At 68.3% G+C, this 27,174-nt stretch overlaps 1 protein-coding gene across 1 annotated transcript in view; it reads right to left on the reverse strand.

Annotated features, from left to right (window-relative positions):
- Window positions 1–50: 50 nt before the first annotated feature.
- KIF21B (kinesin family member 21B) overlaps window positions 51–27,174 on the reverse strand; it is a gene marked incomplete at its 5' end in the record, with an annotated part of 29,358 nt that continues 2,234 nt past the window's right edge. Inside the window, 35 exon segments of the mRNA XM_079763775.1 lie at window positions 51–3,403; window positions 4,309–4,508; window positions 5,073–5,243; window positions 5,858–5,975; window positions 6,258–6,422; window positions 6,713–6,893; window positions 7,880–8,016; window positions 10,273–10,311; window positions 11,785–11,898; window positions 12,776–12,850; window positions 12,950–13,155; window positions 14,153–14,210; window positions 14,353–14,404; window positions 14,540–14,705; window positions 15,625–15,726; window positions 16,513–16,704; window positions 17,544–17,691; window positions 17,800–18,032; window positions 18,367–18,435; window positions 18,897–19,004; window positions 19,478–19,603; window positions 19,606–19,679; window positions 20,329–20,520; window positions 20,868–20,985; window positions 21,384–21,474; window positions 21,796–22,014; window positions 22,128–22,191; window positions 22,556–22,745; window positions 23,067–23,262; window positions 24,230–24,345; window positions 24,463–24,630; window positions 24,768–24,902; window positions 24,993–25,142; window positions 26,444–26,626; window positions 26,818–27,040. Of these exon segments, the coding sequence (XP_079619901.1) occupies window positions 3,349–3,403; window positions 4,309–4,508; window positions 5,073–5,243; window positions 5,858–5,975; window positions 6,258–6,422; window positions 6,713–6,893; window positions 7,880–8,016; window positions 10,273–10,311; window positions 11,785–11,898; window positions 12,776–12,850; window positions 12,950–13,155; window positions 14,153–14,210; window positions 14,353–14,404; window positions 14,540–14,705; window positions 15,625–15,726; window positions 16,513–16,704; window positions 17,544–17,691; window positions 17,800–18,032; window positions 18,367–18,435; window positions 18,897–19,004; window positions 19,478–19,603; window positions 19,606–19,679; window positions 20,329–20,520; window positions 20,868–20,985; window positions 21,384–21,474; window positions 21,796–22,014; window positions 22,128–22,191; window positions 22,556–22,745; window positions 23,067–23,262; window positions 24,230–24,345; window positions 24,463–24,630; window positions 24,768–24,902; window positions 24,993–25,142; window positions 26,444–26,626; window positions 26,818–27,040 (4,834 nt within the window). The 3' untranslated portion in view covers window positions 51–3,348.

The raw sequence follows: 27,174 nt of genomic DNA on the forward strand, positions 1-27,174 counted from the left end.
CCACGGCCATTCGGGTTTTATTACGACAACGTCCGAGGGCACACACATCCGGTCCGGGGACAGAGCTGTACAGCAGAGGCTTAAATAACTCTCATACACTATGTACAGTGCGGGCGGAGGTACAAAACGTACATACACCTTGTGCTGGCCACGCGGCGAGGAATGGGGGCCCACGGAACCCGCGGCCTGGGCGGGCAGGCAGGGGTGGAGGCTGGAGAAGAGCTGGTGGGCTCTTCTTCGCGGGGCAGGTTCCACTCCTGGGCACGGACCTCAGGACGTGGGTGGGTCCCCAGGACTGGCCTGGGGTGTGGTCGGGTCGGGCTGGGCTCATCTGAGTGCTGGGAGGGGTCGGGGGGATGGGGGATAGAACGAAGATGCCACAGAAGAGAGAGAACTTTCCTTGTCCGTGGGAGAGCAGGCAGCGCAGGATCTGGGGGCCAGGAGCGGGGGTGAGGCTGGGGAGGGGGGCCTGTGGGGGGCGCGGCGGCCGAGCTAAGAGTACGACAGGCAGCTTCCAGTTGGGACGGCAGGGGGGGGGGGGCGGGGGCCCCGGTTTGGGCCGCCCCCTGGGAAGGAGCTCAGCTCTCGCTCGGGCACAGACTCGAAGGCACAGGCAGGGGCTGAGGCAGCTGGAGGGGTGGTGCCCGCACCCACCCAGACCGCACGGGAGGGAGCCCGGGACGGTTTCCGATGGAGCTGGGCACCCCGCCCGCCCCCGCCCGCCATCCCAGCAGCTGCCACCTGCGTCCCCCCAAGCAGGCCAGCGTGAGAAAGTGCGGCCGCGGCCTGCTGCAGCTGTTTGGTGCAGTCCGTGCCCCAGGCCCAGCCCCAGCCCCGGCCCCGGCCCCAGAGGGCGGCAGCTGCCGTGAGGGGTGGGGGTGGGGGTCCCAGCCACTGCCCTTTCCTCCTGCCTGGACAGTCACTCCGACGGCCACGGGGAGTCACTCCACTGAGGCCAACACTGAGCGGCTAATACTGCGGACGGGGCTGGACCCAGGACGGCGCCGAGGCGCTCCGGGCAGCAGGCGGCGGGGGGTGGGGGGGGACAGGACACTGCCCTCCGTGCACCCCGTCCCCTCTGCTTGCCAAGTGGCTCCAAAAGCACTCGTAGGGGCCCGGCCGGCGTGGCTCGGGGGCTGAGCATCGACCTATGAGCCAGGAGGTCAAGGGGTCAATTCCCGGTCAGGGCACAGGCCCGGGTTGCAGGCTCCATCCCCAGGGTGGGGCGTGCGGGAGGGAGCCGATCCGTGATTCTCTCTCCTCGTGGATGTTTCTCTCTCTCTCTCCCTCTCCCTCTGAAATGAACATTTAAAAAACACTCACGGGGGTCAAGGGACGTGGGCCCGGACTCACAGGGACCCCGCATGGGCTCAGGCAGGGAAAGATTTGGGGTGCGGGGCCCATGGCACTCCCACGTGGCCTGGCCCGAGGTGGCCTGGCCTCAGGTCCTTGGGGGTGGGGGGGGGGGCGGCGGGGGAGGGGGTACAGAAGAGGAAGAAGACGTGGCCCCAAATTAGGCTGAGCCCCGGGCGAGGCCTGGTCTGAGCGAGGGCCGCCCCCACTCCCCCCGCCCCCCATGTGGCAGCCCTGGTCCGAACCTGCCCAGAGTCTCCCAGCCCGGCGCGCACAGCCGCCCGCCATTGTGCTCAAACCACAACCAATCTGTGCTTCCGACGCGAGGGAGGCGTGTGCAAGGCGGCGGCGGCCCCCCCCCCCCAGCTGTGCCCCCGGCCTCCCCCGGGCGCGAGGGGGGTGGGGGGTGGAGAGGCCGGAGCTGGGGAGCTCGGAGGGACTTCAAGTGTCGCCAGGACGGCAGAGCCGGTGCCGTGAGGTAGCGGGCCCGTCGGGAACAGCAGACAAGCACCGTGAGGCCTCCAGGCCACCCCCGGAAGGTCACCCCCAAAAGGTCCCCTGTGTGCGAGACGCCAGCAGCCACAGGGCCGTCGCCCCAGGTTGGGCCCCGCCCGCCGAGGACAGCGGTCTCTCTCGGAGCCTCTTCATCGTCGTGGGAACATCATGCATGCACGTTTTCCTTACGGGGGAGCCCTCTGTCCAGGTGGGGGGCCGGGGAGCAGGGACGCCCCTGGAGGGCCGGGAGAGGGGTCTCCAGTGTGGGAGGCAGCCGGTCCCGCGGGCAGGCAAGGGCGTGTCTGTCGGCACGAGGGGGAGGTCACACGCCCGTCCAGCCGGCCACTCACGGCAGGACGGCCTGGGACGGTCCCGGCAGGGCAGGGGGCCAGGCGGGCCAGGCCTCAGCAGGTGCATTCCGTTCACAGCTAAGACTGCCTCCCTGCCCGGCCCACGTGGCTCCGTGGCTGAGCGTCGGCCTCGGAACCAGGGGGTCACGGTTCGATTCCTGGTCGGGGCGAGGGCACGGGACGGGGCGGGGAAGGGGGGCGGCATCCGAGCTGCTTCCCACATTGCCCCACGGGGCCCTGGGCTGGGGGTGGGGCACCCCGCCTTCCGGGGGCCGTGGGCATGAGACCCCCCGAGTGAGGAGACAGAGGAGGCTGGTGTCGGGGTGCCCAGCCCGGGAGCCGGGCCCGGACGGATGAGGAAGGCACTGGAGCACCAGGCGGCCGGGAGGTGGGGTCCCCGGGGCAACGTGGGGTCAGCCTGAGCTGCAGTCAAGAGGGGGGTGGCCCCGAGGGCCGTCACGGGGGGGGGGGGTCCCCGGCGGGGTTCCTGGCCCCCAAAAGCAGAGGGACAGCCGCATGGAAGAAAGTTCAAGTCCATTTCCAGGAGGCGAGAGCAACCGATACAAATAAATAAGGAGGACGGCGGCCCGGCTGCCCGAGGGGTCTTCGCAGCGGCCCCGCCTCGGCCCCGCCAGAGAGGGACCCCGAGAATCGCCGTCAGAGAGGGACCCCGAGAATCGCCGTCAGAGAGGGACCCCGAGAATCGCCGTCAGAGGGACCCCGAGAATCGGCGGGGCGGCTGGGAGCGGCGCCAAGGGGCTGAGCTGAGCGGCAGGGCCAGCTGCCGACCCCTGGTTTCCGTGGTTACCTGAGGTCTGTGGTTTGGGCTCAGAGGCAGGTGCAGTGTCCAGAGGCTGGGGTGGGGGTGGGGGTGGGGGTGGGGGGGGGCTGCTGGCCAAGGAGAGAAACAAGAGGGGGAATGCCCTTGGGCGTCACAGCTTAAATGTCCCCCCTCTTCTCTCTCCCCGAGAGGCGGCGGGAGGGAGGCTGTGGGAGGGGTCAGGGGTCATGTCCATCCTCCAGAGGTCGAGGGGGGAAGGAGAGCAGGGAGGGGCCACACCCAGGCCGCCGGCCCCATCGGCCACGGTGTCCCCTCCACGCCTTCCGGGCTGTGGGGGGCCAAGGCTTGGGGTGTCCTCCAACCTCAGCCCTAGGGCGGGCCCCGGGGTAGCCGCCGAACGCTCCAGAACTTCACCGTCAGGTCACTGCGGAGGACAGCGCGCGGCCGGTCAGCTCGGACGGGGGCCCGGCCGGCCATGCCCAGGTGCCCCCAACTCCCCAGACAAGGCCGGGGCCCAGGGCGGGCTCGGTGAGGCCGAGGGGGGAGGGTGCCGGGCAGAGGGCGGGGCCTGCTCTTCCTTATCCCGAGTTTTCCCCGCTTTGGTTCCGTCCAGCCCCGGACGGGCCCCCACGGCCGTCCACTGCCTGGCCCCCTGGCCCGGGGTCTGTCCCGCTCACTGCTCATGCTCGGAAGTGGGGGCTGGAGGAGGGGGGGCTGGAGGGAGCCAGGAGGAGTAAAACAGACTCGTACCGTGGAGAAGCAGCTCAGATCGAGGTGGAGAGAGGGGGAGAGAGAGGGGGAGGGGGGGAGAGGAGGCGGGGTCAGGGCAGGGTGGTGGCTCGGCCCTTTATGGCCAGGACCCGGCGCGGAAGGCAGGGGGTGAGTCCCGGGACGTAATTCCACAGCTTTACCCGGCAGTCGCTGTCGGGGAGAGAGGGGGAGAGAGGCAGAGAGGCAGAGAGGCGGAGCAAGAAGACGGGAGGGGAGGGGGAGAGAAGGGTCAAGGTCAAGGTCAAGTTCGGAACGAGAAGGGAAGAGGCCCCTGTGAGTAGCGCCCGGTGGCCCGGAGTGCCCGGGCACGTGCCCTGGACGGGGACGGAGCTGGGTCGGATGGGCGGGTGGGCTGCGCTGTGATGGAAGATACCTGGACAGGTGTGAGGGCAGCCGGAGGAGGGGGTCTGCTGTGTGTCGGGGGGCTGGTGGGCAAGGCCTGGCCGGGCCGGCGCCTGCCTGCTGCCCTGCCCCCGGGCCCTGGGGGTCCGCCTGGCACCCCCTCCCGGCCCGTGGCCCTCACCGGGCCGTGCACCGCCCGCCCCGCCCGCCGCCCACCTGGAGGCGGTGAAGATGTGCTTGCCGTTGGTGCACACGGCGTTGATGGGGCTTTCGTGGCCCTTGATCTCGCCGACGGGCGTGAAGTTGTCCACGTTCCAGACCTTGATGAGGCCGGCGCGGCAGGCGCTCAGCAGCATGGGCCGGCTGGGCACGAAGGCCAGGGCGCACACCCAGTCCTTGTGCGCGTTGGGGATTTGCTGTGGGGGGAGCGGCGGGTGAGGGCCCGCGGGGGACGCGGGGACGGGACCCGCACCCGGCACCCGCCTGCCCCTCTGCCTCCCGGGTCCCCAGCAGCCAGGGCCCCAGCCGTGCCGGGACTTCCGGGCCCAGAGAGGGAGGCTTCGACCGTCCCAGGCTCGAACCCGAGACCCCGCCCTGGAGGAGCAGCCTTCGCCCTCAGAGGGTCAAAGAAAACCAACGCTCCCCGCCCGGCCTGGCTCAGGGGTTGAGCGTTGACCTATGAACCAGGAGGTCACAGTTCAATTCCCATCAGGGCACAGGCCCGGGGTGTGGGCTCGATCCCCAGTGCGGGGCGTGCAGGAGGCAGCCGGTCCATGTTTCTCTCTCATCATGGATGTTTCTCTCTCTCTCCCTCTCCCTTCTTCTCTGAAATCAATTTTAAAAATGACAGGGATGGGCTTCCCTGTCAAGCCCGGGGCAGGGGAAGAAGAGGGGAGGGCGGGCAGGCGAGGGAGGGGGTGCAGAGGGTTGGGGTGGCTCTGGCTGGGGCTGGGGGAGCCCCGCCCGGCCCCCCCCAGCACCTGGATGAGCTCCTGCTGCTCCAGGTCCCACTTCTTGATGCCGTTGTCCCGGGAGCCGCTGAACAGCACGTCCCCGTGGATGGCCAGGCACTCGATGCCGTCGTAGTGCGGGGGCTCGAAGTTGTGGGTGGGGCCGATGGTGCCCGCCGCGCACTCCCCCAGCTCGAACATCTGTGGGCGGGCGGGGGACGGGTTGGCCCAGAGCCGCCCACTGGGGTGCAGCCCGGGGGCCCAGGAGCCGGCGACCCCGAGGTCTGGCCCCCCCCCCACACCCAGTGGCAGCCCAGCCCAGGGGCCCTTCCCAGGGGCGGGGTGTGGGGGCACGGACTTAAGTTCCTGCAGGGGAACCCCAGCTCAGCATGAGCTGCTGCGGAGAACGGTGTGTGCCTCCGTCTAACGTTCTTTTTATTTAAAAAAAAAACAAAAACAACAACATACATTTTTATTGATTTCAGAGAAGAAGGCAGGGGAGAGGGAGATAGAAACATCCATGAGGCCCTGGCTGGTGTGGCTCAGTGAATAGAGCGCCGGCCTGCGGACTGAAGGGTCCCGGGTTCGATTCCCGGTCAGGGCACCTGCCTGGGTGGTGGGCTCCATCCCCAGTGTGGGGCGTGCAGGAGGCAGCCGATCCATGATTCTCTCTCATCATGGATGTTTCTCTCTCTCTCTCTCTCTCTCTCCCTCTCCCTCTGAAATCAATAAAATTATATATTTTAAAAATCCCAGAAATTGCATTTTTTCCACGAGGGTCCCAAGGCCGCGGGGGGGGGGGGGGCGGGGGGCACCTTGACGTAATGGTCCTTGGAGCCGGTCACCACCAGGTCGTGCTGGCTGGCCGTCTGGGTGACCGTCAGGCACATCACGGGCCCGATGTGGCCGGTCAGCTTGCCGACGGGCTGGAACCTGCGGGAGGGCCCGGCAGGGCAGGAGGGTCAGGGGGACCGGGGTGGGGAGGGGGTGGGGAGGGGGTGGGCCCGGGGGGCAGGTATGCACCTGGCCAGGGCCTCTCCTCCCTCCGGGGCCGCTCATTCCCCGGGGGAGGGGGGTGTCTCCGGGGACACGGGGAGCAGCACAGCGAAGACCAGCCGGCCCTGGGGGCGGGGGTCACCCCGAGCTGAGACTTGTGCACCCTCCCTCGGCCAACCCCAGCCCTCCCCCCACTTCTCCCCAGGCCCCCTCCCCCACCTGCTGAGCTCCCAGATGCGGACGGCGTTGCCCGAGGCGGCGTACAGCATGGTGCCCGAGGGGCTGAGGGCGATCTGGTTGATCTGGTGCTCGCCCTGCGCGCTGGTGAGGGCCCGCGTGGAGGTGGCCGCGCAGGCGTCGCCCGAGATCACCTGACCCGAGGACCTGCCCGGGAGGAAGGGAGGCGAGGTCAGAGGTGAAACCGGCCCATCCGCACCGGCCTGGCCAGGAGACTCCACTCACCTCCCTCGGAGCAGGCCCGTAAGCCACCTCCTCCAGGAAGTCCTCCCTGATTGACGGACCGGAGCCGCCACTTCCCCCCGAGACCCGAGCAGAGCTCCGCTCCGCTCCACCTCGGTGGACGGCAGGCCCTCAGAACCAGGCTGTCCTGAGTAGGGCCCCCGGGCGGCCAGCACCCCCGCCCCCTCCCCCCTCCTCCCGGGAGGAGCACCTACGTGAGGGTGCGGATGCACTTGGCCGAGTCCCGGATGTCCCACACCCTGACGTAGGAGGTGGACACGGAGAAGACGAGGCCCGAGTGGCGGCAGTACTTGATGGAGACCACGTTGTTGGGGTGGCCCTTCAGGGCGGCGATCTCCTGGCCCGTGACCAGGTTCCACAGCTTGCAGCTGCGGTCTGTGGGCGGAGAGCGGGGCGGGGCAGGCGTCAGCGCCAGGGACAGCGGATCCCGGGCCGGGGCTGGGCGCCAGCTCCCAGGGGTGGTGGCAACTCAGAGAGATGGGGGCCCGGACGTCAGACCCCGTCTGCTCAAGCAAGTCCCCCCGACGCCGTCCGTGCCCGCTGCCCTGACTGCTAAGAGCAGGCATCATTATCATTATTATTATTATTTTAAAATATATTTTATTGATATTTTACAGAGAGGAAGGGAGAGGGAGAGAGAGTCAGAAACACCGATGCGAGAGAAACATCGATCAGCTGCCTCCTGCACACCCCCCACTGGGGATGTGCCCGCAACCAAGGTACATGCCCTCGACCGGAATCGAACCCGGGACCCTTCAGTCCGCAGGCCGACGCTCTATCCACTGAGCCAAACCAGTCATGGCTATTATTATTATTTTTAAGAACTATTTTTATTTATTTTTTTAAGTAATTTTTTTAAATTTATTTTTTATGGATTTCAGAGAGGAAGGGAGAGGGAGAGAGAGACAGAAACATCAATGATGAACGAATCATGGATCGGCTGCCTCCTTCACGCCCCCTACTGGGGATCAAGCCTGCACCCCGGGGCCTGTGCCCTTGACTAGAATCGAACCCGGGACCCTTCAGTCTGCAGGCCGATGCTCTATCCACTGACCCGCATCAGCCAGGGCTTAAAGATTTTACTTATTTATTGGTTGTTGTTAATCCCCCCCCCCCCGCCCCCGCACCCAGGACAGTCTTCATGCATTTTTTTAGAATGAGTGGAAGGGAGAGGGAGAGACACAGAGAGAGAAACATCGATGTGAGAACAGGTGGCCTCCCGCTCGCACCCAGACCAGGGCCTGGGGCCGAGCCTGTGACAACCGAGGTCCGTGCCCTCGACCGGGAATCGAACCCGGGACCCTAAGGTCCACAGGCCGACGCTCTACCCATTGAGCCACACCGGCCGGGGCGCCACCCACCTTTGGAGCCGGTGAAGAGCAGCTCGTCCGTGGCGTCCAGGCAGAGGACGGGCTTGGTGTGGCCCTCGGCCAGGGACACGCACTGCAGCGGGGCCGTCCGCCCGCCCTTGGCTCCTCCCACCGGCGTGATGATCCCCCTTCCGGACAGAGGGAGAGAGACACCGTCAGCTGGGGACCCCCGCCCGGCCGAGGGGGGGGGACAGGGTGGAGCAGGGACCTGGGCTTGACCGAGAAGGCTCCAGCCCCGCCAGCAGCCTGAGCCAGGAAGCGGGTGTGCAGGCAGGTGGGGGCCGGCCGGGAGTCTCACCCCTGTCTAGGCGCAGCCCTGCCCTCGGCCAGTTCCCGCCCCCGCCAGCCTGACCGCGTCCGGAGACCTAAAAGCGCCCAGGCCCACCGGCCGGCCTGGCTCAGGGGCTGAGCGTCGACCTGGGAGCCAGGAGGTCAGGGTTCGATTCCCGCTCAGGGCACAGGCCCGGGTGGTGGGCTCCATCCCCAGTGTGGGGCGTGCAGGAGGCGGCCGATCCGTGATTCTCTCCCATCATGGATGTTTCTATCTCTCTCTCCCTCTTCCTTCCTCTCTGAAGTCAACAAAGAAATATATATTTTTTAAAAATTAAAAAAAAATAGATTTAAAAACAAAATAAAACGCCAGCTGGGCCGGCGGAGGCCAGGGGCTGGGGGTCCTGCAACCCCACGACTCCCCCAGGCTGCCTCAGGGAGCCCAGGGGGGCCGGGCGCAGAGGGAGGGGCCGGGGTCACCGCCCTGCACTCCGTTCAGCATTTCTTTTTTTTAAATATATATATTTTATTGATTTTTTACAGAGAGGAAGGGAGAGGGAGAGAGAGTTAGAAACATCGATGAGAGAGAAACATCGATCAGCCGCCTCCTGCACACCCCCTACTGGGGATGTGCCCGCAACCAAGGTACATGCCCTTGACCGGAATCGAACCCGGGACCATTCAGACCGCAGGCCGACGCTCTATCCACTGAGCCAAACCAGCTAGGGCCCGTTCAGCATTTCCATCCGCCGGGGCCTGCCCCCCCACCCAGACGCACACCCACCCACGGCCCCCGGGTGGGACCAGCACGGCAGGACCTGTGAGGGTTGTTGACAAAGGGCTCAACCCCCTTAGGGACCCGAGCTCAGCGCTGGCTGGGGAGGTCTGGGCCCCCACGGCCCCCCCACCAGCCCCTGTGGGCTCGGGGTGGAGATTGTATTTCTCAGCGAGAGGCCCAGTGCACGAAATTTGTGCACAGCTTGCCGGCTGCCGGCCAGGGACTCCCTGCGTTCCGTGCTGCCCCCTGGTGGTCAGCGCACGTCATAGCGAGCGACTGAACTCCCAGTCAGTCGAACTCCTGAGGGGACACTTTGCCTATTAGGCTTCTATATATATAGATGGACCGAGGTCTGGATGACCCTGGATGGCGTGAGGCCCCGGCCAGGTTGTGTGCGGGTCTGAAAACATGTCCTCGCTCTTTTCCAAAGAGAACGCCGTGCCGACAGACAGGGGCGGGCGCGGTGGCCGAGGGCGGGATGAACTGACCCATGTCCCTCCCGCAGGCTGCTCATGGCCCCAGGGACTCAGGCAGCCCAGCCCCGAGGGCGCGGTCCGACAAGGGTCCAACAGGTCAGTGCCGGTCAAGGGCACGCACGGAGCAGCCTCCCACGTATCCGAGCTCCCGCCTCTCGCCGGCGCCCAGCTGTGGCGGGAAGGCCCGGGAGGGCTGTGGGCAGTGGTTAAAGGGCTAACCCTCCTCGTGAGAGGCTGGTAGATCCCGTGGGGGTGGGGGTGGGGATGGCAGGATGGCCAACACCCAGGGTCGGCGAGCGGTGAGCAGAGGGCTTGGTGGGAGAGCTCTCAGCTCAGCTGTGCCTTGTGCTCAGGCCCTCGGGACCTGGGATGCACTCTGAGTGTGGGGTGCTGTGCTGGGTTGGCTGGGGGAGAGGGGTCCCCCATCCCCAGGGCACTCCTCATCCTTGTGCCAGGAGATGGGGGTGGGGCAGAGTGGGGGTCTAAGTGTGAGGCACCGACACAGACCGAGCGCCCCCAGGACCCCGAGCACAGCCGTCCACACCCTGCCCGGCCCGCCCCCCAGGCTCCATGCTCCCCGCCGCCCCACCCCCCAGGTGACGAGGGAGCAGAAGACAGGCCGTGACAAGTGACCGCACGCCCCTCCCCGCGCGAGCCCCCAGCTCCAGCCGGTCGGTGGGGGCAGTAGAGGCCAGGCAGCCGCCGGGAGAGGAGGAACCAGGGGCGGGAAGGGTCCTGGGGGCCGAGGAGAGGAGGGGTGCATGCTGAGGACAGGGGTGCAGGCGGGAGGGGCTGAGAGAGAGAGAGAAAGAGAGAGAGGAGCGAGCGAGAGGGTTGGGACAGGACGCGGCCGTCTGTACCTCAGGACCTCGGACATAGAGGAGTCGCTGTCATCAGACCTGGGAGGGCAGAAAGTTAGCTGGATTAGGGGGCGGGGCACACACGGGCGCGGAGCAGCGGGTCAGGGCGGTTATTCTCCTGGAGGGGAGTGGAGAGAGGCAGAGGGGGGAGGCGCCGGGGACAGCAGGGCGGGGGAGGGGGCGGGCTGGCCTGGGAGCTGGCAGGGGAGGATGGGGGCCCCCCACCCCGAGGACGACGCGGGATCGCCGGCCCCCCGCTCTGGGGAGACTGCTCCGGGGCTGTTTGCTGCCCCATCCACACGCTGGGGGCCCCCACCCCACCGGCCGGCCCGACTGCTCCTCCCACCCCGGAGGGGGCTGCCCCTGCAACTCCTCAGGGGCCGGCTCTTCACAGAGCCCCCTGTCCCCGGGAGCCCCCTGTTCCTGGGGAGCGTGTGAAACTGCCTGGAGCTGTGCACCTCACATGCACCCCAGGACCTGGACCCCCGGACAGGACCGAGGTCTGGATGACCCTGGATGGACCGAGGTGTGAATGACCCTGGATGGACTGAGGTCGGGATGACCCCTGGATAGACAAGGTCTGGATGACCCTGGATGGATTGAGGTCAAGATGACCCTGGATGACCCCTGGATGAACCGGGGTCAGGATGACCCTGGATGCATTGAGGTCTGGATGACCCCTGGATGACCCTGGATGGACCGAGTCTGGATGACCCCTGGATGACCCTGGATGGACCAGGGTCTGGACGACCCACAAGCTGGGATGGTGAGAGACCTTGAAGGCGGGTGGGAGGGGCACTGGGTTGGGGGGCACCTGGCTGGGAGGGAACCCTGGTTGGCGTGGGCCAGGGCGGGGCCGGCAGGGAGTGTGAAGAGGAGCTCATGGAGGACAGGCCCCTCCCCCCCGGGCAGAGCCCCCGTTAGGCACACGGGCAGCTCGGCCCTCGCCGGCTGTGCACTTCCTGGGCGGACGCCCGCGGGCCTGCCTGAGCCTCGTTCCCGCTCCTGCGAGGCGGGCAGGGCTCCGCACGGCCGGGCTGTGGCTCAGGGGAAACCTGGGGTGAAAGCAGGTGCCACGTGGGACGGCTGTCATCCCCATCACACCAGCAGGGGGCGCACCGTGGGGTGAGCCGACGCGGCCACGGGAAGGCGACAGGGGACGCCTTTGGGGCCTGTGTGAGCGTTTGGGGAGGGGAGGGGGCTGGTGAGGCTGGAGGAAGGAGCTTCCGAGAACCAAGGCACCAGCCACGGAGGATTCAGGGCCTGTGGGGGCCTGTGGGGGCCTGAGCGCCCCCGTCCGCCCCTGCTAGCTCGCTCCCGAGGTGCCAGCTCCCTCAGGGAACAGACGGGTCCCCGGTCAAGACGGAAAAGACAGAGAAGCCGGGAGTGGGGCCGGAACAGAATGTCCGGGGGCCGCCCAGCCGCGCCAGCCCTGCCCACGGCCACAGCCACGGCCACGGCCACTCCGTGGGCCCCCTCCCCTCGAACAGCCCGCCCGGCGCTGGCCCTTACTTGTCCAGCGCTGAGCCCTGGCTCTGATTGCTCGTCAGACGCGAGAAGACGTTACGATCGTTGCGTGGCCGCGTGGGAGGGGACGAGGGGGGCGTGAACCCCACGTCCGTGGACCTGCCGAGCGGGGACAGAGAGCGGCGTGTCAGGGGCCGCCCCAGCCCGGAGCCCAGCTCTCCACACGGCGTCGGGAGCCATTCTTACGCAGCCCGGCCTCAGACACACGCGTGTCGTGGCTGGCGGGTCCCTGCTCCTTAAAACGCTTGGGTGCCCTCGCCCCGTGGTCGGCAAACGGCGGCTCGCGAGCCACGTGCGGCTCTTTGGCCCCTGGAGTGTGGCTCTTCCACAAAACACCACGGCCTGGGCGAGTCCATGTGGAAGAAGTGGCGTTAGAAGAAGTTTAAGTTTAAAAAACGTGGCTCTCCACAGAAATGTCAGTCGTTGTGCTGTTGATAGTTGGCTCTGTGGACTAAGGAGTTTGCCAACCACTGCCCTAGCCGGTCGCTCAGTTGTTACAGGGTCGACCTCGGAACCAGGAGGTCAGGGTTCGATTCCCGGTCAAGGGCACATGCCCGGGTTGTGGGCTGGATCCCCAGTAGGGGGCGTGCAGGAGGCAGCCGATCCGTGATTCTCTCTCATCATCTCTCTCTCTCTCTCTCTCTCTCCCTCTCCCTTCCTCTCTGACATCAATAAAAATCGATTAAAAATAAAAGAAGGGGGTGAAGGACATCCGGGCAATGATGAAGCCACCAACACACACCCACCAACGATTTTAGCTGCGGGCTCGGCCTCCATTCTAGGTGCTGAGGGAGGTTTGGCGTCCGAGCCCACGCAGGGCAGGGCGGGGGAGGGAGCCTGGGGGCGGATGGGTGGCGTCGTGGGGCCCGGACGAGAACGCGCCCGAGAGGATCCACAGCGTGGACGTCACCGCCACTCACGCCGCCCGGGCCCCGACGGGCAGCCACGCCGTTGCCGGGCCGGGACACGCGCTCACCTGACGGGCTGCCCGCGGTCGTACGACTTCCTTCGGGTCAGGGGGGACGTGTCGGTGGCTCGGGACTGCCGGGGGCTGGAGGAGGGAGACCGGTGAGGCCCGGACAGCCCGGCGGGCCGGCTCCCCGCCCGCCCCCGCCGGCCGCCCACCCGCCCCCGCCGCCGCCCGCCTTACAAGGTGCTGCCTCTGGTGGGCAGGCTGACGGTGCGTGAGACCTTGTCGCGGGGGTAGAGGTCGCGCACGGAGAAGCCCACGCCGTCCTCCGTGATCTCCACCAGCGAGGCCAGGGACTTGGTGATGTTCTTGGTGGAGCTGTCCAGCGGGGGCCCCAGGCACTCGGCCGACGCCGCCTTGATCTGGGCCGACAGCGTGGGCTCGCCCTGGGAGGGAAGCACCCGTCGGGGTGGACCGCCGTCCCGCAGGGGGGACGCGTGGACCCGCCAGACACCACCCTGAGCCCGTCTCTCAGGCTTCTGGCGAACGCAAGGCGGCAGACACGGATCTTCTGCCCTTACGTGGACTGAGCACCCCAAACGTGTACCCCGAACTGTGCACAACTCTCTCTCTTTTTTTAAAAAAATATATTTTATTGATTTTTTACAGAGAGGAAGGGAGAGGGAGAGAGAGTCAGAAACATTGATGGGAGAGAAACATCCATCAGCTGCCTCCTGCACACCTCCCACTGGGGATGTGCCCGCAACCAAGGTACATGCCCTTGACCGGAATCGAACCCGGGACCCCTCAGTCCTCAGGCCAACGCTCTATCCACTGAGCCAAACTGGCCAGGGACAATTCTCTCTTAAGAACACCCGTTTCCTGCCGTGAGGTCACGGTTCGATTCCCCGTCAGGGCACATGCCCGGGGTTGCAGGCTCGATCCCCAGTGGGGGGCGTGCAGGAGGCCGCCGACCCATGATTCCCTCTCATCACGGATGTTTCTCTCTCCCTCTCCCTCTCCCTTCCTCTCTCCCCCCCCCAAAAAATCCCGTTTCTTGGTTCAAGCCTCCCCGCACCCTCCCAGGTCCCCAGAGGCCTCGCTGCTGCCCCTGCTGGTGGCCGACGGAGCTGCGCGTACAACAACCAGCCACCTGGTGAGTTGGTGGCTGGGGTCTGGGCGGGGGAAGGGGGGGGGCCCTGGGCTGTGGTGAGGTCACCAGGCAATGGCTCAGGCCGATCCTCCCCTTCCTCTCCCCCCGCCCTCACCCCCCGCCCCCCGCTTCAAAAAGAACAGGCTGCACCCGGTGTCACACCTGCACCCGCCCGCCCCCTCCAGTCCCAGGCTAGACCCGTCCCCACAGGAAGCAGCACGGGGTCGGGCTGGGGGGGAGGGGGAGGGGGGAGGGCAGAGGGGCCCCCGCCGGCCTCCCGAGGGGCTCACCTTGAACTTGAAATCGTCGTGGCTGCTGGACCCTTTCATGGTGAAGGACTGGGAGAAGCTGAGGAAGGAGCAGGGCGAGTTCAGGACCCCGAGAGCCTGGGTGCGCCCTGGAGCCCGGGGACCCCCATCCGGGCCGGGCCCCGTGGCTCCCCCGCTCCCAGGTCCGCGGGGAGCTGCCTCTCCCGCGACGGGGGACTCACCTGCCCTCGGAGAACTCGGAGACCTCCTCGTCGGTGCTGGCGTAGCCGTTCTCTTCGGGGGGGGGGGGGGGGTGACAGAGAGGGGGGGTCAGATGGGTTTGGGCAGAGTTCTGGGGAAGCCAGGGTCCCCGGGTCGGAGCCGGGAGCACCCCCGGAGCCCTGAGGCCCGGGCCGCCCCCCCGCACACCTTGCTGCACGTTGTAGAGGAGGGCCTGCAGCTCGGGGTGAGCCTCCGCCTTCTCCCGCAGCGCGTCCAGGAGCAGGTGGTTCTGGGAGGAGCCGGCGAGGTCGGTCTGCCGCAGCCGCCCCTCCAGCAGCCGGATCTGCGCCTCCTTCTGGGCGACCTGCAGCCCCTGGGGACGGGGAGCCGGCTGGGTGACCCTTCCCGGCCGGGGGCCAGGGGCACCCCGTCACTGCCCTCACGCCACCGGCTCCCAGGGGGGCACCCTGGAGGGCCCCCCATCACTCCCAGACGTCACCTGTGCCTGGCTCAGACCCGGGGTGCGCTCACGGGCCCCTGACTGTCCCCACACAGGACCTCAGGATGGGACTGTCTTTAATGGGGTCTTTGGGGGGCTCCGTCCCCAGGGTGGGGTGTGCAGGAGGCAGCTGATCCACGATTCTCTCTCAGCATGGGCGTTTCTCTCTCTCTCCCCCTTCCTCTCTGAAATCAATAAAAATATATTTAAAAAAAAAGATGAAGGGGGACGGGTGAGGAGTTGGGGGGGTGGGGTGGGGGGTGCAGGCTCCCCCCGGTCCAGAGCTGGACTGCATTCACCCCACGGGGTGCCTGTCCCCGAAGGCCACAGCCCGGGGCGAGGAAGCACACCCTGCGTCCAACACAAGACACGCCCGGGACCCCGGCTGTCCCGGCATAAACCCTGCTGGCGGGATGTGGTCCGTCCGTCCGTCCGCCCGCCCGCGCTGCCCCACCCAGCACACGTTCACACACTTGCCCTCCGCCTCCAGCGGACTCGAGCCCCGCCCGGCTCCGGATGGGCCTGGGCCGGGGCGTCGGGTCCCCTTCCACGGAGGCACGGCTGCGCGCCAGGCGCCCGGCCCAGCCACTCGCGGGCGTCGGCTCGTTAAAGACGCCGCCGCCGAGCGAGCCACAGCCTCGGGGCGTCTGTCGTCAGTCAGCCCGTTCCCGGGCTGGGACGGGGCTGGGCGGGGAGGCGGCGGCGGCTTGCCCGAGCCTGGGAGTGATGTGGCTCCGAGATGACAGGCGGGGAGGGGGTGGGGGTCCCGTCCGGGAGCCGTGCGGCCGCCCACCTTGTCGATGGACGCCTTGAGGAAGTTGTCCAGCAGGAGGCGGGCTTCGGCCAGGGAGCAGGAGCTGATGACCACCGACGTGTCTGTGGAGTCCAGCTCCTCCTGGGGCCGGAGGCACAGGGCCGGGTCAGCAGGGCTGCACCCCCCCTGCCTGCACCCCGCTCCCTGCACCCACCCTGTACCCACTCCCTGCACCCCCCTCCGCCCCACCTGCCTGCACCCCGCTCCCTGTACCCCACTCCCCGCACCCCACTCCCTGCACCCCGCCCCCTGCACCCCGCCCCCTGCACCCCACTCCCCGCACCCCACTCCCTGCACCCCGCCCCCTGCACCCCGCTCCTGGCAGCCCCCCTGTACCCACTCCCTGCACCCCATTCTCCGCACCCCCCTGCACCCCGCTCCCTGCACCCCCTGCACCCCATTCCCCGCACCCCCCCTGCACCCCATTCTCCGCACCCCCCTGCACCCCGCTCCCTGCACCCACCCTGCACCCCATTCCCCGCACCCCCCCTGCACCCCATTCCCCGCACCCCCCCTGCACCCCACTCCCCGCACCCACCCTGCACCCCATTCCCCGCACCCCCCTGCACCCCACTCCCTGCACCCCCTGCACCCCATTCTCCGCACCCCCTGCACCCCACTCCCTGCACCCCCTGCACCCCATTCTCCGCACCCCCCCCTGCACCCCACTCCCTGCACCCCCTGCACCCCATTCTCCGCACCCCCCTGCACCCCGCTCCCTGCACCCCCTGCACCCCATTCTCCGCACCCCCCCCTGCACCCCACTCCCTGCACCCCCTGCACCCCATTCTCCGCACCCCCCTGCACCCCGCTCCCTGCACCCACCCTGCACCCCCCCCCGGGACCCCCCTCCGCCCCGCCCGGCACCTTGGCCTCCTCCAGCTGCACGATGGTGGCCTGGCAGTCGGAGATGCTGTCGTTGATGTAGTCGATGTTGGCCGCCAGCGCCTCCATCTCCTCCGCCAGCTCCTGCAGCCCCTTCTCCTCGGGGCTCTCCGCCTGCAGCCGCTCCCGCTTCCCCCGCAGCGCCTCCTGCAGGAGGAAGAGCTCCTCCCTTTTCTGGGGGGGGGCGGGGGCCTCAGGGTGCTGTCCAGCCCTGCCCACAGCTCCCCCTCCCCCCGCCGCGTAGGCTCATGGGGACCCCAGTATTCAGGAGCTGCCGTGAGGACCAGGGGGCGGGGGCGAGGAAAGGTCGGAAGAGCCTGCCTGAGCCGTCAGAGGGACAGCGGGCGGCCCGGCGGGCGGGCGGCTCAGGGGTTGGGCGTCAACCTGTGAACCAGGAGGTCACGGTTCGATTCCCGGTCGGGGCACAGGCCCGGGTTGTGGGCTCCATCCCCAGTGGGGGGCGTGCAGGAGGCAGCCGGTCCGTGATTCTCTCTCATCATGGATGTTTCTAACCCTATCTCCCTCCCCCTTTCTCTCTTAAATCAATAAAAAAACATATATATTTTAAAGTGACAGCTGATGGCAGAGGGAGGGAGGGGTGGAAATGTGAGGGAGGGGTGCAGGCAGGAGGGAGGGGAGCAGAGGGAGGGAGGGGTACAGAGGGAGGGAGGGGAGCAGAGGGAGGGAGGGGTACAGAGGGAGGGAGGGGTGCAGGAGGGAGGGAGGGGAGCTGGTGGGAGGGCGGGGTGCAGAGGGAGGGCGGGGTGCCGAGGGAGGGAGGGGTGCCGAGGGAGGGAGGGGAGCTGAGGGGAGGCAGGGTGCCGAGGGAGGGAGGGGTGTGCAGGGGGGAGGGAGGGGAGCTGACGGGGGGGGGCAGGGTGCAGAGGGAGGGAGGGGCACAGAAGGAGGGAGGGGAGCAGACGGGAGGGTGGGGTGAAGATGGAAGGGAGAGGTGCAGAGGGAGGGAGGGGAGCTGACGGGGGGCGGGGTGCCGAGGGAGGGAGGGCGCCAACCTTGATGAGCCGCTCCATGTCGGCCTCCAGGTTGACGAGGGTCATCCTCTGCATGACGATGTCGATGACCCTCCGCTCCAGCGACTGCCACTTGAGCCGCGCGGCCTTGCTGGAGCTCTGGCCGGCGCCCTTCTTCTGGAACTTCTTCCTGGAGCGGGGGAGCGGGGGAGCGGGGCTGGGTGGGGCCCGCCGGGGCCGACAGCCACGGCTGCCACGGGCCCCGCTTCCCCGGGCCGCCTTCCCCGGCCCCCCTCACCTGGCCGGCCGGGCGCCGTGGCCCGTGGCCGCGGGGTGGTCCCCCAGGAAGTGGTTGACTTTCCGGTTCCACTGGCGCACGATGGTGGACACAGAGCGGGCCCCCGACTCGGCCTCCGACGAGGTGGTGCTGGCGGACACCTCGGCCCCCGAGTCCAGCGTGGGGGGCTTCGGCCCCACGCGCCCCGCCACACGCTCGGACATGGGCTTGGCCAGGCGCCTCAGCGCAGAGACCTGGGGCCATGGAGGAGGGTCCCGGTGAGCAGGGTACACGGCACCCAGAAAATGCCCAGATTGGGGGGGCGGGCAGGGAGGGAGAACATAGGGGCCCCTCCGTCCGGGCCGGGGCTTGGGGCTGAGCAAGGGTCCCTGTTTGCTGTGACATGAACACCGAAGAGACTTTTTTTTGTTTGTTTTTAAAGGTGGGACCAGAGCCTGCAGCCGGCCCTCCGGCCTCAGCCCGGGCCAGGCCTGTGTCCGCGGGGAAGGAGGGAGCCGGGCCCAGGTTCCCAGCCCGGGTGGAATCCGAAGGGGGTGGCTTTGTGGCGGGGGGGGGGGCACCCCTCACCTCCTGGGTCTTTCTCCTCAGCACCAGTTCCTGCTGTCGCTTCTGGGACTCCAGAGCTCGGATCTGAAACTGCGGGTGGGAGACGGGGTCCCCACTCAGGGCTGGTGGGCAGAGGCCTGGGCCTGGGCAGATCAAAGGGCCCAGAGCTCGGCCTGCCCGCCCCCCCAAAGGGCTATTCTGCGGCCTCTGATCCCCACCCTGGGCCAGGAGGCCTGGCTGGGGGCTCTGCTTGCTGGGGACCTCGGGCAAGCTCCTGCCCCTCTTGGAGCTCAGTCCCTCCCCCTGAACATGAGGCTGCAGAACCTCAATGAGGCCCCGCCTACCGCCCCGCCCTCCTGCCCAGGCCCCGCCCACCACCATGCCCTCCTGTCACCGGCCCCGCCCGCTACCACGCCCTCTGCTCCAGGCCACGCCCACCGCCCATCCCCACTCTACTGGCCCCGCCTCTCCAGCTCCCCACTCCCACGCCAAAGCCTGCAGGCCCCAGACTGGGGGGGCTGGGGGTGGAGAGGGGGGGAGGGCACCCTCACCTCCTGTCGCCGCTGCTCCTTCTTGAGCTGCGCGATCTCCCGGTTCCTCTTGGTCTCCACCAGCCGCCGCCGCTGCTGCTCCTCCCGCATCTGCTTCATCAGGGCCACCTGGACGGGCAGAGGGGGCACCGGACGGGGTAAGCAGGTGCCCACTCGCTGCAGGGAGTGAGGACGCTGGGCCGGGGGAGGAGGGCAGCCGGGCAGCCTACCAGGGGGCCCCTGAGGCCCGCCCCCCACTCCTCCGCAGGCGCTGAGCTGCCGCACCTCCTGGGCCACCCACCAGCCCAGCCATGTCCCACCCCGGCCCTCCCTGCCCCCGGCCCCGGTCCCTCTCGGTCCCTCTCCCCAAAGCCACCGTCCTGGGCCCGGCCAGGCTGCGGGAGGCTAGCGACCCGGTGTGGATGGAGCACTTGCTGCGCTGCTGACGGGGTGGGGTTCGGGGGGGGGGGGCGGAGGGGGGGAGGGTTAGGGACCAGCCCCAGGACCAGGTCAGGGTGGAGGAGGCGAGGGAACGGCAAGGACTAGACCCGCGGTGGGTGGGTGGGTCCGGAGGTGACACCCCAGCCCCCGCCCGGGCCCACCTTGGCCTTCTTCATCTCCGCCACCTCGGCCTGCAGCTTCTTGAGCTCGCGCTCGTAGCGGGACTGGTTCTTGAGCAGCCGCGCGTGCTCCTTCTGGGCGGCCTGCAGCTTCTGCAGGTCCCCGGTGCAATCTCCCGCAGCCGCCTCTCGTAGTCCGCCTTGATCTTGTTGGCCTTCTCCTCCGTGTAGCACTCCATGGTGCCTGCGGGCCGCGGGGGAGGGGGGGACCCCAAGAGAGAGAGGTGGCCGTAAGGGTCATGTCTGTCCCCCACGGGCCCTGCTGGACCTTGGGGAGGCCACGCCCCTCTTTGCACCGGTGGGTGGGGCTTGAGGAGCAAGAGGAGGCGGGCTGACGGGGCAGGCGGGGCGGGGCCTGCGGAGCTGGGGCTGGGGCTTGGGAACAGGAGGGGCGGGGTCAGCAGAGATGGGGCGGGGCCTTGGAGCAGGAGGGGCGGGGCCTGCAGGGCTGGTGCTGGGGACGGGACTCAGGAAGCAGGAGAAGCGGGGTTGGCAGAGATGGGGCGGGGCCTTGATGCAGGAGGGGCGGGGTCAGCAGAGATGGGGCGGGTCTTTGAAGCAGGAGGGGCGGGGCCTGCAGGGCTGGGGCTGAGGGCGGGACCCAGGAAGCAGGAGGGGCGGGGTCGGCAGAGATGGGGCGGGGGCTTTGAAGCAGGAGGGGCGGGGCCTGCAGGGCTGGGGCTGAGGGCGGGACCCAGGAAGCAGGAGGGGCGGGGTCGGCAGAGATGGGGCGGGGCCTTGAAGCAGGAGGGGCGGGGCCCGCAGGGCTGGGGCTGTGGGCGGGACCCAGGAAGCAGGAGAGGCGGGGTCGCGGGCTGTGGGCGGGGCCTCACTGAGGTTCTGCAGCACACGGTCGCGCTCCAGCTGGGTGTCCCGGATCTTGTTCTGCAGCAGAATCAGCTTCTCCTCGTACTGGTGCTTGAGCGTCTGCAGCCGCCGCTGGCTGTTCTCCAGCTCGTCGATCAGCTTCTGCTTGATCTCGATCTCGCACGTCAGGTCGGCCAGGTCGGCCTGGAAGTTCACCTCTGCGGGCAGAGACGGGCCTGACCCAGGGCGCCAGGGCGGGCCCCAGGGCGCCCGGGCACCGGGGCGAGGAGCCGGCAGGGGGGTGAGGCTGGAGGAAACGACAAATCCCACCCGGGGGCTGGGGGTGCCGGATGGGAAAACACAGTTCCGGAGCAGCCCCCCGAAATGCCAGGCAAGGTGGGGGGTCACGAGGACGGGGAGCGCCCGGCCGCCGTCACCCTCCGTGAGTCACCCTCCCTGGGTGCTGCTTGCTGTCCCCCGTTTCCTGTCCCGGGTCCCGGGCCCCGGCCACCCACTCTCTGGAGCAGCCTTTCGGGGGCCCCCTGCCCGGGCGCACGCCACGCACCCTTGGCCTCGGGGTCCGAGTCCGAGTCCACCAGGCTCTCCTCGCTGCCCGAGTCCTCGTCCTCGTCCTCACGCCCCTCCTCCTCCTCGCAGCCACTCTCATCCGGGTCCTCCTCCTCCTGCGCACCAAGCGCCGTTGGGGGGGGGGGGGGCGGGCGGCCCCTCCCCCACAAGCTGGACCCGGCCTCAGGGAGGGGCACCCCGAAGCAGAGGCTGGTCCAGACATCCCCCCGCAGGTGGGAAACGGGGGGGGGTCCTAGTCGGGCACCTGGTGCCACCTCCGAACTGGAGGGAGTTTCCCATCCCCCCCCAGTGACCCCCGCCCCCCGCAGTGACCCCCCCCCCCAGTGGGATGAGGGAGGGGACTGAGGGATGGAGATCACCATGGTAACCAGCAGAGAGAGCAGGAGGCAGACCAAGGGCTGTCTGCCCAGTGCACAAGGAGGTGCTGGGCGCCCCCCCAGCAGGAGTGGGGTGCGTGTGCGGAGGGGCGGGGAGGGGCGGAGGGCTCGCTCACCTCCTCCACCTCATTGTCCTCATTCTCATCCGTCTCCTCGCTGTTTTCCTGTTGGAGTTTCGCCCTCTTTTTGAAGGCTTCCTTCTCGGGGCTGCCGGGGGGAGAAGGGCAGGCGGGGTTGGGGGCCAGACCTGCCTGAGCATCGGGGTGTGTGGGGGTGGGTTGGAGGGGGGGGTTGGGGGAGAGGCATGTCTTGTCCGGGGGTCACAGGACAGGACCGGGTTCCTGCTCTGCAGAGTCTGGCCGCCCTTCTCGTCCCCCCCCCCCCCCCCCCCCCCCCGTCCCACAGTTACCGGACTCGCCGCCCCCCTCTCCCGGGCGGACAAGAGCCATGGGTGGCTCTGCCCCAAAGGCTGGCCGGCCTGCTCAGAGCCCCAGGTGACCCCGGTGCGACCCCGGGGCGCTCACTCGCCTCTTTCTCCGCTGCCTGACCTCCTTCTTCTTGAGGCGCTCCAGGTCCTGCTTGGCCCGGCGGATCACCTCCGAGGCGTCCTCCATGCAGCTGGCCGGGCTGCCTCCGAGCCCCGGGGCGGCGGGGGACGCCCCCAGGGAGTAGGGGCCCCTCGCCGAGGCCCGGGAGAGGCTGCGACGGAGCGACTCGTTCATGGCCTCGCTCTCCAGCAGCTTTGTCCTGTGGGGGGGGGGGGGGGGGGTGTGAGGGGGCGGGGAGCGGGTGAGCGGGTCGCCCTCCCCTGGCCAAGGCCCCCGGGGGTCCCGGGTCCCAGGGGTGCCGGGCTCACTGACCGCAGCTCCTCAATCTCCCGGATGTAGGTCTGGATCAGAGCGCCGATGGCCTCGTTGCCGTCACCTGGGGGAGTAAGTGACAAAAGCCACGTCAAGCCCGGCCGGTGTGGCTCCGTGGTGAGCGCCAGCCTATGACCCAGGAGGCCAGGGTTCGATTCCCCATCTGGGCACAGGCCCGGGTTGCAGGCTCGATCCCCAGTGCGGGGCGCGCAGGAGGCAGCCGATCCCTGGTTCTCTTTCTCTCTCTCTCTCTCATCAATAAAAAAAATATATATTTTAAAAAAGTTAAAATTGATTGGAAAAAGATGCACGCATGAACCGATCTGTGAGCTCCTGGGCTGGCCTAGCCGGCCCGTCTCCTGGCCGGGGGTGGGGAGGGAGCCCCGGCCCCAGCCCCGGTGCGCCCCGCCGGCCGGGCACCCACTCACCGGCTTTGGCCAGCAGCAGGTTGGCCTCCTGGCTCATGAGGTGGGTGACGCGGCTGTTGATGGCGTCGATGGCCTCCTGCATGGCCTTCACCCGCAGGCGCAGCGCCCCGTTCTCCTTCTGCAGCATGGCGTTCTCCCGGAACAGGTCGCTGTAGCCCTCGCTGCCGTCCTCCCCGATCACCCTCTTGCCCTGGGAGGAGGGGCAGGCGGGGGGTGGGGAGGAGTCAGGTGCCTTAGTCACAGGGAATTGGGTACACCCCCCAGGACACACGTTCCCATCCCACAAGGCCTGCTCCACGTGCTTCAAATGCCACGGGAAAGGACGCCTCCTCCAGGAAGCCCTCCCTGACCACCTGGGGAAGGAGGGCCAACTCTCTGCTCTGCCTCCCCCGGCCCCGCCCTGCACACTGGGCGCCTCGTGCGGTCCGGCCCACTACGCTGGGTCTGATTCTGAGTCTAGGAGTCGAGACCGGCGCCACGCGGGCAGGCCGCGGGCCGGGCGCGCGCTCACCGCCTTGTACTCCATGAGCTCCATCTGCAGGCGGGCGATCTCGGCCCGCAGCGCGCTGATCTGCTGGCTGGTCTTGTCCTGGTTCACCACCACCTTGTTCTTGATGTTCCGTGCCCGGTTGGCGTATTTGAGGGTGTTGAGTGTCTCCATGAAGTCCCGGTCCGAGGGGCTCACACAGGCGATCATGATGGTCTGGCTGGGGGGGTGGAGGGGGACGCAGCAGGGGGAAGTGAGGGTTACGGGGCGCAGCCGGCTCCCCAGAAGGACACGGCCTCAGAGCAGAGCTCCCACCCCCGTCCCCCCACCATTGCCTGAGGACTGGGCTTCACGGGGCAGAACCTGGGTGGTGGGGACCCGCACCCCCCACAGAACAAGTGGCGGGCAATGTCAGGGAGACTGTGAGGGGCCAGCGCCAGAGAGACGGCCCTGCATCTCTCAACCGTTTCCCATCTAGTACCCCGTCTGGGCTCTGTCACCTTTTTTTAAAAAAAATTAATTCTTTATTGATTCCAGAGAGGAAGGGAGAGGGATAGAGAGCTAGAAATGTCGATGAGAGAGAAACATTGACCAGCTGCCTCCTGCACACCCCCCACCGGGGATGTGCCCGCAACCAAGGTCCATGCCCTTGACCGGAATCGAACCCGGGACCTTCCAGTCCGCAGGCTGACGCTCTATCCACTGAGCCAAACTGGTTTGGTTTCGGCTCCTTTTTTTTTTTTTTTTTTTAAATTAATTCTTTATTTATTCCAGAGAGGAAGGGAGAGGGAGAGAGAGAGAGAAACATCCATGAGGAGAGAGAATCACGGATCGGCTGCCTCATGCACGCCCCCCACTGGGGATCCAGCCCGCAACCCGGGCCTGTGCCCTGACCGGGGATCGTGCCCTGACCGGGGATCGAACCCTGACCTCCTGGCTCACAGGTCGATGCTCCGCCCCTGAGCCCCGCGGCCGGGCTGTCACTTCCTTTAGGGACCATCCCTCTCTGGGTACAGAAGGGTCCCACCCTACTGGCCCGAGGTCAGGGGGCATCTCCCGGCACCCGTGTCCCACCCACAGCCCAGCGCGGGGGGGGGGGGGGGAGAGGGTCTCCTTGTCCCCGGGGTCCTTCCCCCTCCAACCCTCCCCTCCCGTTCTCCAGGAAGTCCCGCCCCCCTGCCCGGTACCTGTTGCCCCCCAGCGAGTCCTGGAGGAGCCGCGTGAGCTTGGAGTCCCGGTAGGGCACGTGCACCGCCTTCTTGCTCTGGTCGCCCAGGGCGCTGATCACGTTGCCCAAGGCCAGCTGCGAGGACAGACCGGGCGCTCGAGGGGGCCCCCAGGAGGGACTGCCCGGCCCCCGGGCCACCTGCACCGTCCCCCCCACCCCCCCAACCCGTCCCAGCCGCAGCCGGGCGCCTACCAGGCCGCAGTTGATGGAGATGCCCTCCTTCGCCCGCTCGCCCGTCGCCCCCGTCCGCTTCAGCCGCTCGGAGCCCGCCAGGTCCACGAAGTGGAACTTGGCTGTGAGGGTCTCGTACTCCCGGGCGGGCGCCGCGCCCTCCGGGAGCCCGGTCACCGCCGCGTGCACCTGCGGCGGAGGGCAGGGCGGCCGCTGACTCGCCGGGCACACGCTGCTCCCGGGCGGGCGGGCGGGCGTGGCTCCCTCCTCCTCCGCCCTCCGGAGCTGCCCGCCCCCCCCCCCCCCAGGGCCCGGGGGATCCTCACCGGGTCCGGCTGGGCGCACACGCGCATCTGGCACAGGTGGATGGTGAAGATGGCGTGGGACCGCGAGCTCTGCACGTTCATCTGGGTGCTGGCCGTGGTGCGGGACAGGGCGCCCTGCCTCAGGCACTGGATCAGCTGGCAGGGAGGGAGGGCGGGAGGCGGCCGTGAGGTCCCCCACGGCCACCCGGGCCCGCCCCGACCCCTGACCCCGGGCACGACGCGCACCTCCTCCTGGGAGTTGATGAGGCGGGACGTGACGCCCGTGGTGTAGATGCCGCCGTTGGCGTCCTCGTGGATCTTGATGTTGGACCTGCGGTGGCGGGCGTCGGGGTCCCGGGTGGCGTCAAAGAGGTCCAGGATCTCTTCGTTGTAGAGCTGAGCAAGGTCGGGGGGCGGGGAGGGGGGAGACAGCGGCTGGGCTCTCCTCTATAGACCAGCTGCTCCATTCTGCAGACGGGGAAACTGAGGCCCTGGGAGGTTCCCTGGCTAACCCTTGTCCCCTCAGGTTCTGGGTTCCAGGGCCTTTGACCCGGACAGGGGTGGGGGCAGCGGGGCCTGGGCGGGACCCTCCTGCGGCTGCTCCTCCCCCGGGAACCGGGCTTCGGCAGGCCCGGCAGGAGGCCGGGGCCCAGGGCCCAGGGGAACTCAGGTCCCGGGTCCAGATAAAGGCACGTCCAGGATTTGGGCACATCCTAGGATGTCACCGCCGGGGAAAGCTGGGGTGGGGTGCGGTCCCCGATCCGGGAGGGGGGGGGGGCAGAGCTCAGTGGGGGCGGTCCCCGAGGGTCCTGGGGATGATGGCGTCACAGCGGGGCAGGAACACGTCTGTGTGCCCTACACGCAGGAGCGAAACGGCCCAGGCGTGTCGGGGGAGCCTGGGGAGACAGGCCGTCACGGGAGGGGGCCTGGCCGGGAGCGGTCACCCCACTTCAGAGGGTCTGGGCCTGGGACATGCCTGCGTTTGGAATCGCTAGCAGGGAAGTGTCATCGGGGGTCAGGGGTCGGGGTGCGGGGAAGAGGTGGGGGGTGGTGGGGGCCGGAGAGGGGGGAACGGAGCAGAATCCTGCAGCGGGAGGGGCGGCTGCCGGCCTCACACATCCTTAACCTTTTGCACTCGGATGTCAAGTGTGACTCGACACGGTTAGCATTAGAATAAAGGAATCGAGAAAAAAGCAAGCGAGTGCAAAGGGTTAAAGGGACAGAAATACCCACGGGAAGGGGGAGAGGAAACGGAAGGGGACTGGGTGCCATGGTGTCTGTCTTTCTGTCTGTCTGCCTGCCCCTCGTGGTTCCCCCCTGACGTGGGGTTTTCTAGGAGCCGTGTGTTAAGCAGGCACCTCCTGGAGGTCCTTCCTTCCCGGGGTCAGAGGAGACTCAGAGCGTCAGGAAGGCCCTCGGCCAGGACGGTCAGGGCCGGCGGGGCCAGGAGGCCAGAGGCGGGGCGGGAGCCACGGTTCTCAAGCCCCATCGGACACAGGAAGTCCCACCCGCGTGTCCCACCCCGCGGCCTCCCAGCTCTGCTTGGATGCTCCCGGCCGCGGGGAGCTCACCCCCTGAAGACGCCTGCCCGGCTCCCGCGGCTCGGTCCTCTGGCCGGAGGAGAGCCCGGCTCCCGTGCACGGTCTTGCGGCCCCCGAGTCCCCCGCCCGCCCGCCCACCCCGCGAGGCCGCGGTACCTCCAGGAACTGGGCGCTGACTTTGAACTCGGGCCCGGCCACGCCCTGCTCCCGCGCCCGCTGCTGGCGCTCGGCGATGCCCCCGAAGAGGTGCGCGATGGCCCTGGGGATGATGCCCTGCTCCTCCTCCGTGGCCGCCGTGTCGAAGCCGGTGCCCATGGTGTATGTCTTCCCGGCCCCCGTCTGCATCGCCGAGACGACAGGCGGGGTGAGCCCGCACCCCGCGGCAGCCGCCCCGGCTGAGAGCCCGCCCCCCTGTGGCATCCTGGGACCACATGCACTCCTGGTCCCCTCCCTGGTTCTGGGTTCGAGCTCTCGCCCATCGCCGGCTGGTGGGTGAGGCCGGCGTGGCCGCGGGGGGCGCGGGGGCTCACCTGCCCGTAGGCCAGCACCGTGGCGTTGTAGCCCTCGAAGCAGCCCTCGATGAGCCTGCGCACGCAGGTCGCGTAGACGTGCTCCTGCCACGTGTCCAGGTCGAAGACGAAGTCGTAGGTAAAGGCCTTGTCCTTGCCCAGGAGCACCTGGGGCTCCCCCGGCGTGACGGACGTGCAGATGTGGCAACCCTCGATCTTCTCCTTGGACAGCTGCGGCCGGATCCTGCCGGGAGCGGGGAGCCCTGGTCAGCCCCCGCCCTGTCTCCCCACTGCACCTCCACTGCCCCAGCCCCCCCAGCACCCCCCAAGCTGGAGGGGAAGGAAGGAAGTTTAGGTGCGCTCCCCCCACGCCCCCCC

This window comes from Cnephaeus nilssonii, assembly GCF_951640355.1.
Source record: "Cnephaeus nilssonii genome assembly, chromosome: 23".
NCBI classification, from domain to species: domain Eukaryota; kingdom Metazoa; phylum Chordata; class Mammalia; order Chiroptera; family Vespertilionidae; genus Cnephaeus; species Cnephaeus nilssonii.